The 10,761-nt window shown below is 39.9% G+C and overlaps 1 protein-coding gene across 1 annotated transcript; it reads right to left on the bottom strand.

Moving 5' to 3' along the window:
* Positions 1-1,276: 1,276 nt before the first annotated feature.
* On the bottom strand, positions 1,277-10,550 carry LOC139734832 (high mobility group protein 20A-like). Its single transcript, XM_071645619.1, has 9 exons — positions 10,420-10,550; positions 9,804-9,889; positions 9,137-9,198; positions 8,362-8,580; positions 6,893-7,060; positions 4,594-4,672; positions 3,628-3,843; positions 2,751-2,889; positions 1,277-2,179 (listed from the first exon to the last, which is right to left on the bottom strand). Exons 1-9 carry the CDS (start codon positions 10,548-10,550, stop codon positions 2,158-2,160), a joined length of 1,122 nt encoding a protein of 373 aa, XP_071501720.1. The 3' UTR covers positions 1,277-2,157.
* Positions 10,551-10,761: the final 211 nt, after the last annotated feature.

The raw sequence follows: 10,761 nt of genomic DNA, 5'->3' as shown, positions 1-10,761 counted from the left end.
ATACTCGGGACTCGTCCTCAACAGGTTAATGTGCCTATGAAAACGACATTCTTTTTCACACGTGGCAGTCTATCTTGTAAATTAGAAGAAGAAAATGTAGATATTTCCACTGTGTTAAAAAAAAAAAGTCAATGGAAACATAAACACATGTGGCAGTCTCTCTTATAAATTAGAAGAAGAAAATGTAAATATTTCCATTGTGTTAAAAAAAAATGTCAATGGAAACATAAAACAGTCAATGGTACTGCCTTTGAAGAAAATGTATTCACTTGGGGTTTGGGATGCTAATTGATTGTATTGCATTCCTCTTCACTATATGGTGCCAGTCACTAGTGTACCTTTGAGTTTTACACGATAATATCCTCTTGTTAAGACTGAACATTTAGTATACACATTCATCTCGTAGAACAAAATTGATAATCATAGCTACTAAAAATGCATAGTTGAATCTGTTTGACCGGACCTCCTTGTGAAAAACACAGAGCTTTATAACATCTTCATGACTTGTCCAAGTAACTTTTTTGGCTCCAACTGACTAGCTAGCATTCAGCCGTGATGGATGAATGGACAATATGTGACAGTGCACCTCAAAACAAACAAAAAGTCGCCAGACATGAATTTTTAGTTAAGTCCATATTCTGAAAGAGCAGACTTTAAGCTTTAAAATGATGTATAACTCAAATCAAATGGATTCTCCTAACCTATCTAAATATTGGAAAGAAAGCACAAACTCAGGAAAAGTGTGAACTGAGAAAAGCGGCTCTGAAGTACAGTGTCTATTCAAGCGCTTAATCTTTACTAAACCGTGCTGGCTGTGCAATGAATGGGACAAAAAACAGGAAGTAAACCATCAGAGTAACAACAATGAAGGGATTATCAGATTGAATTGAAATTGAGCATGCCTCATTAACACATTCTGTCCATAATCAATGCCAACTTTCAAAGCAGTAGCACTATTCTTCCAAAAGTTACTAGAGTTGAAAGTGAAGAGTGTGGACGAGGTTTTTCAGAAATGAAAACAGGGTTCTAAAGACACACATAATCACACTATTCTACCAAAAATGTTCGAGATAAACTGCTAAAAAACACACTTTCCTGCCCGTTTTATGATACCAAATTTCAGCATAATGTAAAAGAAGACCCGCTCTTTCAGAAAATATTAAAAAGTCTAGTTCGGCTAGGTTGACCCATTTCACTAATTTTCAGTCCTCGCGCAAAATCAGTGTGTGCGACTTTATGTTCGTTTTGAGGTGCACGGTCACATATTACTGCCTATAATTGTTTACACACTGGACATTGCTTTGAGGACAAAGAAGATGCCATCCTCGACAAGGAAACCAGATCGTCCGCGAAGCTGTATATGTGAACTTGAAAAAGTCCCTCCCTCAACAAAGGAGGGGGACTCCGACACAACCTTCCACTAAAATACGAATCGGTGATCCGGAAAATTCTTCGATGTCTAAACAATAAAGGCAGTTGCATTACCCATTCATTAGTCACGGTTGAACGCTTGCCATTCAGTTAGAGCTGAAAAAGAGACTCGGTAAAGTCACAAAATTGTTGTCTTTGTTATCATGGCAAAGAAGTCCAGTCAAACAGATTGAGTTACTAGTACATGTTGTTATCCTGGATGATTCAAAACCTACATCGATATAAATCATAGCTATTGTTTGTTTGCTACACGACACCCATCTGTCCATTACCCTAATCTTCCTCGCATCTACCACTCCGCTTGGCAGGTCGAGAGCGAAAAAAACTTGTCACCGCGGCACGCACGTCATCCAAGGCGACAAACTCCCAGGGGCAGAGGGTGTGAGGGAGGGGTGCATCAGCTCATTTGTTCTTTTGACGTTTTTTGGCAAATCCCGGAATCTCCTCAGAAGATTGTATATACAACATACACATACAGGCAGCTTACTTACAGCAGGACTTATTTACATGTTTGTAGCTCTTCTCCCATCAGAGCGTGTTCTGCGAGAACTTGGGAGTCTCTACTACGAGGATCAGAAACTGCAGTTGTTGCTGTTTTCTTTTCCTGGCAACATCCATCTTCTTCCCCTCCTTTTGACTGTTTTTTCACAGGTCCTCTTTGATATCAGTGCAGCTGTACAAGTTGTATTTCATCCACAAAACATATCACTGGTGAGCCCATGCTGGTCATAATTTTGGATCCACATCACTGCAGACATATAAAGCAAACAAGGAATCAAAAGAAAAACAGAAAAATATGAAGAAAACAACAGGAAACTGGTAAGATAACAGGAAAAACTATACAGGTTTACAACTGCCAGTTTCTTTCAATCACAATATGATATAGGTCAGTCTAAATTCACAACTACGAAAAAATATATATATTCACCACAAAACATATATATTGTAAGTGCAAGTTTGAATTTCAAATGAAATAAACTAGCTTTACACCAAGTACTAACCAAAGCACTTTAAACTCTTAAAATGTTGCTATGTTTTGATCACTGCCTACTACAGGTGACTCCCATTATAATGAAGTCCTCAGGACTGGCAGTTTTCTTTCGCTGTATTGATATTTTGTTACAGCAAAACAACATGGAACATAAAGACATATAGCTAATAATTTTGGTGTCTGAATTGTAACTTCTTTGTAACGAGAGTTTTGTTATAAGCGTGTTTGTTAAAATGATAGAAAATAATAGAGATGTCTCTTTAAAATAAACTGCTTGCCCTGAGCAGCACAAAGTGACCAGACTGCCTCCAGCAGCTCCGACCCTTACCCGTGCAGATCCAGTCTGTTGACGATCTCCCTGACGTTAGTGATGAGGTTCTCGTTCTCCTGCGGTGAGTCCATGATGAGTTGGTGCAGCTTGGTCATGTAGGAGTCCACTGTGGTCAATGAGGGCACCTCGTTCGAGCCTTGGACATTCAAGTAACACAAGATGTACACGTATTATCTTCACAAGACACTCATGCACCACACTGAGAGGTGGATAGGATCGGATGGGGGGTTGGGGGGAGTTGAAGGATGGTGGCGGTGATCATGGCTAGAAATGTAGGAAATAGGTGTTGCTTTTAGTCTTTCTCTTGAAAATGTTCTCCCTCAGGAGCTGTACGTGGCCGGGGGGCGGGGCGGGAGGGGGAGAGGAGGCAGTGAGACACTGTGCAGAGATGCCAATGGTCTGAAGAACTTTACTCCACATGCATCAGATGTTGAAGGAATCAAGACAGACAAAATATTCAATCTGAATCCTCTGATTAGCAGAAAATGTAATGCTCTTCAAAATGCCTCTGTACCAGCTGGGAAGATAAATTCTCTAATATTGGCTTTTGTATTCCAGGCAAATGAAGTCACAACGGAAGCAGAGACTCCATGGGAGATCTTCCGCCTTGAGGCCATTTTAACAAAATCTCCACCTCTCCCATCCGAATCGGAATTTCTCCAGCTCTAGCTTAGTGCCTCCCGCTTAGGGCATAGTTTGTCCTGCCTAAAGTTTATCTTTCTCTTGCCCAACTATGGTTCTTTGTAATATATGTTACAAAATAAGGCTATGACAGTACTAGATAGCATCTTTAAACCTGGAACTTCCACGGCCCAGAAGTGGGTCCTGGACCCTGGCTAAATGGCATCATTAATGGGACTGCCACGTTGCTCACCTGGAAGGGGCACCCCGGCAAAGTTGGCGGTCAGCGTTGCCCGCAGCTGCTGCAGGTGGCTCTGCAGTGCCACATTGGTGTTGCGCTGCTGCACAGTCTCCGCCTCCAGCTTATCGATGGCCTCCTTCATCTTGTCGATGTGCTTCTGAAGGATGGCGTTCTGCTCCTCGTACTCCGTGGTCGACTTCCTCAGCTGCCGCAGCTCGTTCTCCCTTGCTGCATGCCAAGGAGAGACAGTGGTAAGATTAGAAACGCACTTGGAGAGCACTGACCTCCACCAAGCAGCTCATTTCCAGGACTACACACATGCTGAAAATCAACCTACATTGTATTTCCCAATGTAGTGTCTCAAGAGTCTATGGGTACCTCGGCTCCCTGCTGCGCCTTGACTGTGCATGCTGCACATAATGTATGCACACCTCAAGTACAATGTATGCACAGCTTGAACTCCCTCATTCGTTGGCACTGAATCCTTCCAAAAAAAAAATCCTGGATCCAGATGGCCATCTGGATCACTACCAAAATTAAATCATCTGTTCCTAATGTCCTTATCAACTTTCCAGCAAGTTTCATCAAAATCTTTTTTAAAAATCATTCCCTTCCCCCCTCCTCATCAAAGTTTGGGCTATAGTTTACATACCCAATACCACAAAAGATTTTAGATTTGTGTGCATGCAGTTACAAAGTTGGGCATCCATAAACTACTTTTGCAATGGATCATACTCTGCAAAGCAGACAGCAAACTTGCTATTTGATTACATTTCACATGATGGTCTGGCTACTAGATCAGCAGAAAAGGTTGTCTCATTTTGTGTCTGCTGGCAGCAAAATGTCCTCAGAAAACTTTGAGCCTTGTTTTACTTCACAAACCCTATCCAGTTTACGATTTGACATGTTCATCCCTCAATCTCTCTCTTTTGGTCTAAAACTGTCTCGAAAGTTGATCAAACTTTAATAGTCACTCACCTTTGTTGTAGTTCAGAAATTCCTCTGTAAAGATAGGGATGTCAAAGCCAGGAATCTCTTCCCTATTGTCATCGATGAACTGGAAGGGAAAGATAGCAGTCATTGTGAAGGAGTGAAAGATTAAAGGTCCTATTAACCTTTGGAAGCAGTGATTTAAAAAATGTTCAAGATATCACATTTGATGCATATGTGTAGGTCTATTGTATCACAAAGCATCTTACCATATAACATTTTTGCAATAAAGCCTAAAATATAAGGAGATATCAGTGTTTTTCTCAATAAACCGAAACTGTAGTATGGTTTAGTCTGGAAACATTTTTATCATAAACTATTGTTCACATTTTGTGTATTCAACAACACTTAACATCGATTATACGGATTCACATTTTTACAGTGGTTGTTTCTATCCCCAACTCACGTTTTAGAACTATTTTAACCCGTTGAGGACGAATTCCGAGAATACTCAGGCAGGTGCCTATGGGAAATGCGTGTTGTAGCAAAATCAGTCTGTCATCAATGGGTTAAAGCACTAATGTTGGGTTTTTGTTTCATCTGCAAATGGTAAATTAACTCTTTCCCTGCCAGGGGCTTTTGACAGAGTGTACAATGCTATGGAGTTATCTGTGCTAATCGGCACTCGAAGAACATAGAGGACTAATGCAAAGGTCATTCACTGCTTATAAAATGGAGGTGTCAAGTCACAAAATCAAGATAGATATTTTGTGGCATCCTAATAACCAACATATGAATGGAAATAGCTTTGCCTGATAGGTATACCAATGAATATGTTTCTATGTTTCTCTCTCTGCCATATTGCTTGCATGTAACTACGCTGATTTTTTAATCAAAACAGCTTTGTGAAAGTCCCTCTCACAGATATTTCTGACTGGTTTTAGTAGAAAGCTTCTTACAGCTCATTAAAAAAAAAAATATGAGAGCAAAGTTTAATTTTGGCAGACTGATCAGGAAAAGATTACAGCGTATCATTAGCACTTCGAGCACTTTGAAGCTCATAATGTACTGGCAGCTAATAAGAGGTGTCATTTTACTTACAGTAATGCAACAATAGACATACAGGAAAACGATATCATAGGAGGACAAGCAATCCACCTACATTCGGAATAAATGGGACATTCTATGAACTCTGTCATTTTCCTTCCCTAATTTGCAATCTGGTGTAATCCTAGAGTGAAGTTCAGTTATTTTGATGCCAGCTGCATTTACAGGGCTCCGCTGCCTATTAAATGTTGTAGCATTTACTTTTTTTTTTTAAAAGAAAAAAAAAGATGGTTGCAACTACTTTGGCAAATTCGCAGGATTTTGACAGCTGATTTGTTGTTTCCATGGTAAATAGCATTAGTAAAAATGGTCTTTATTGTATTGGGCTAGGGTGAAATTCAATGTGTATTGGGATACTGAAATACACAGTGTCAGTTACCTTTTAATGAAGTCTGTGAAATATCTGCCATATAATTTTCACTAGTTTTCTTTTAGTGAATTTCAAAGATCAACTGAGGTTTGCAAAATGAACAACAGGCTAAAATATTAAAGGCTGTATCTCTTCTCAGCATGTCAGAGTTTTTTTTAAGAATTTATATTCAAGTGCATTTTGAAGATTTTCTGTTGGAAGCTATGAAAACAGAGCATTCTTTAAGCATGTATGCCCATTTAACCTTAAATGCCTACAACATTTAATGTCAGGTAACATAACATGCATAACTGATAGTCCAACCTGCGCGTCAAATGAGCAGAGCACCAAATACAAGCTTAAACTGTATCCCATTATACAGGAGACTACTGTACTAATCAACTATGTCCTATGACTATGGGTGTATCTGAGCGCTCCTAAAGCATACTGTACCGTACCGTACCGTACCATACCCAAAACAGAGGAGAGCTCAAAAACTCCAAAAGTGTACCACATTGTATCATACTGTGCCAAAAGTGGACCACTTCTCGATGTGCTCCTAAACCATATCATATAGTACCTTTGAAGTTGGCATGAGAAGAATACGCGTCACACGTACTATATCATAATGCAAAGAGTTAATTCTCTTTTCAGGAAAACTGTATGTAGCATACATGTAATCACACCAGGTGCATTACCCTGTTGCCACACACAATGTGTGACCCCTCTGACTCAAGTCCGAAAGTCACTCATAAGGTATGCTTTCTCCATCAAATGCTTCCAAACTGGCATGGTATGGTAGGGTACGGTATTGTTTGGTTTGCTGCAGTTTGCTTTTTAGAGCTCAAATGTGGCCTATGACATAGACAGTAGAAGCACCCCCTTGCTCACGTCCATGGAGGAGCCATTGATCTGGGACTCCTCAGCCTCCATCATCTCGTTGCGCAGCTTGCGCTCCTCCTGCTTCTTGGTGAAAGCCTTGAAGGCCTCCGTCTGCTGGTACTGCTGCAGCTCCTTGGCGTACCTCTCCTTGTCCCGATCCGCCTCGTCCAGGTAGCGCTGATACCGGGATGGATTGAGAGTGATGCAACACAGTGAGATGATCATATCATGCAAAATTTATGCGGTATATTACACTGTTATGTACAAGGGCAGAGTCAACCACTCCTAATCTTCTATACTGCCAATTCTCTGCTTATCTGCTACAAGGCATAATAATATGGTGCTTGTTCTCCAAAGTAGCCTATGCAATGTTACAACTGCTCTACTAGAGGACCCTGTGATTATCATTACCTTTGCGTGGCCATGTATTGTGATACACTAATAGGTCGAGAGGGACATGGTGGGTAAAAACCTACTAGGATTGAGCAAAATTTACGGGTAGATGAGCATGATCAAGGTAAGTGTTGTGACGGTCTTCAACGCAACACTTTATAAAACCAGCTGGTTGCAACACGTGTTTCATGTTACTTCACCCCACACTCAGTGCTTATCTGATATGCCACATTCACATGTCTGTCTCAGTCGATGGCGTACGAAGTTCGCATATTTTGCTCAAATGCACAAACCTGCCCAAACCGATCGATAAAACGCCAAATGCCACCGAGCAATGAAATGAAAATTTCTGAGTAAATTCTATGTTTCTCTAAATGTTTTGTGTGCTGTGCAAAAGTCATGCCTGTGCAATTATGTAACCTGGGCCCCGTTGCTAGAAACTTTGCGTTTAAACGCAACTTGCAACTGATTGTCACTGGCCAATCAAAATCATTGTTGCATGCATGTCTTCTTAATAGGGCAGACCCTGAGCCGATCAGAATGGTTGTTTCAAAATTAGCAATTATTTGCAATTGATTGCAACTTTCTTGCAACGGGGCCCTGGTCATTTGCAAGAAAAAATAATCACAGATTTGTCATAAAAGTTATATCATAGAACAGCTTAAAATTTTCTCTATAATTTTGCTCATTGCGTGTAGCAGAAACTAGAGCAAGCACTTTTGTGCTTGTGTGAAAACCTCAAAAATGCGTACATGTAACTTGAACTCCCAAGTTCATTGACCCTACCTGCCGAAATATAAAAAATCCTTCATAAAATCCCTATGTCAGATCACTACCAAAATTCAATCATCTGTTCCTTGTGTCATTCTCAATATTTCCTGCAAGTTTCATCCAAATCCATGCACAACTTTTTGAGTTATTTTGCACATGGACAAACAAACAAATTAATGGTAATGAAAACACAACCTTCTCCCTTGGCGGAGGTAATAATGTGGTACACACAGGGTTTACACCATGACACATTAGAGATTCCTAAAATTGTTTACAAACAAATGTGCGATGTATATCTAAAGAAGCAGACTAACCTGCTTCTCCATTGGGGTCATTTTGGACCACTGGCCTGCTAACAGCTTTGTGATTTCCGCAAAGCTCATGTTGGGATTCTCTGCTCTGATCTTCTCGCGGCCTTCCTTCAGGAACCTCACATAGCCTGTGTGGGGGGCCCGTGGGGCGTTGTGGTCCCTCAGGGGTTTCATCTTCCTCTTCTTACCCTTTGGCCATCCCCCTTTACCCTTCGACGCAGTCTGAAGGAGTGAAAGAGAAAGAGAAAACATGTTTTTATGAACACATAGAAAAGGAGAGCCTCTCCATAGGTTTATTTATGCTGTAATTTCAAAATACTATATTTGACATACTTAATCATATGATCTCTAATCAAAGGCAGCAACACTGATCTAACAGTATAGTACTGGTGGCATAGCATTTCTAATGATCATTCCTCCTTTACTGTATTTGCACCTTCAATGTAAACTATATTCATGACACAGTATGTCGTTTGTTTTGTTTTGTTTTTTGTTTTGTTTTTGTTTTGTTTTTGTTTTTTACTCTCTGACATATGAAAATTGAAAAATCTGACAACTTGAGCGGATGTTAGTTTCTAAAGGATGATTACAGACATTACTTTTTTGGATAACAGCATGGAGGCAAAGGGCTGATTCTTACTTCTTCATTATGCGTGCAGTGTGCTGCAAATGATGCATCCACTAAGATTATATACTATTAGCATGATGCTGTATTTCTGATACAAATGATATTTCTTCGAGGACACACGTACAGCATGCTCATGAATGATACTGTTACCTCTGCATCTTTGTTGTTATCCGTGGCATCCTGTGAAGGAGCATCCTGCTGTAGAATGTCCACTGTGATCAAATGAAATAGGAAGAGAACTTTACTATCAGGGTCACAGCACTCTTTCAGGGTTCTGTTGGACACATTAAACACCAAACTAACAAGTCATCTAAATTCATGATGCTGTGAATTTTAGCATAATAATAAAATTTTGCACTCGATGTCAACTGTAGTTAGTAGCTCTTTGAAGTTTTAACATAAAACAACTCTGTCTTTCATATAAATTAGCTTTTTAGACTGAGTCTCCAATGTGCTGTTGTGAAGTGTCTAAGGTTTAGATAGGAGCTGACAAGGATCTATTCATAAGTGAAAAAAATTCTTACCCATTATTTTCAATGTCTATGGTTTCTCCAAGTTTACACTTGTAAGTTTCATACAGTTTATACATGACACATCTGACATGTCACTTATGGACACTACATTTTTTTTTTTCACGTATGATAAAACATGTATTTTGCAATTATGTAAAATAGCCAGTCAAAACATTGTTTGAGGTAATTTTTCAAGGTAAGCTATTCATAATGGCTGATAGCTGATCGGAAGAGTACACCAGTGGGAGGAGTGAATACATGAATGATATCCCGAAAAATATTTCAGATGAACATTTTGTGCTTACCTTGTGAGATGTCTGTAATAATCTGCGGATTACTGAGTGACTGGTCCAGGCTTCCAGTGACATTTGGTGTGGTGGACTGACTAAAGCTGGAAATATGCATAGTTGATCAATTAGAAAAACCTTCAATGGGTGCACGTATGGAAGAACGGGTTCAACGACTTCCACATCTCAAAATTGATATTCAAGCAAAGGAGCAGTAATCAGAAAGACTGGAGATCACTGGAAGATAGTGAATCATGATTAGATTTCTCCTTTTTTTTCTTCTTCTTCTTCTCCATTCAAGGAGAGGATGCAAATGCAGGCAAAATCACAATGGCTGTTGGCAGTATGCCTCACTGACTGAAAAGAGTCAACAAAGTAAACAAACAACACTGCAGATGCCAGATTTTTATACTTGCATCTGCTTGCATCATCCCTGGATGGATAGCAAGCTAAAATTCATCATCATTAAAAACAGAACTTACAGTACGTTTTTCTTAAAAACAGGTGTATGGTGTAAGTTCCTACCCATTTGTATTTAAACAAGTTTTAATACACATACATACTGTTGTATCTTCGAATGGTATCTAACAACTAGTGACAGGAATGTGTGATATCAGCACACGTGTACACATACCTTCCTTCCACAGTAAGCTGAGAGTCATCTTTAGAGACATCCTCCTCAAAGCCTGTGATGTTGAAGAGACCCCCAGAGCCTGAGGCTGAAGACATCAGAGATTGGTTGGTTGATCCCTCAGTGAGATCCATCGCTCATCCAACTTAGATGCAATGACCAATACCTGAGACAAACAATGACATAGAATGTACACCATTATGACTTCCACGGCCGAGAACTCTTCTGAGCTATGCACACATAACATAAAGTGTATCCATGGATGTTGAATCAACAGCATGCTGATGGTGATGATAATCCACCTGGGCCCATGTAAACAAAAACGTTCACCCTAATGTGAACCCT

The sequence above is a fragment of the Diadema antillarum genome, unplaced genomic scaffold (genome assembly GCF_040938485.1).
Source record: "Diadema antillarum isolate AM-2024a unplaced genomic scaffold, OU_Dant_1.0 seq00000550_RagTag, whole genome shotgun sequence".
NCBI classification, from domain to species: Eukaryota; Metazoa; Echinodermata; class Echinoidea; order Diadematoida; family Diadematidae; genus Diadema; species Diadema antillarum.
Note: the sequence above shows the minus strand (reverse complement) of the source record. Positions and strands in the feature narration are given on the sequence as shown.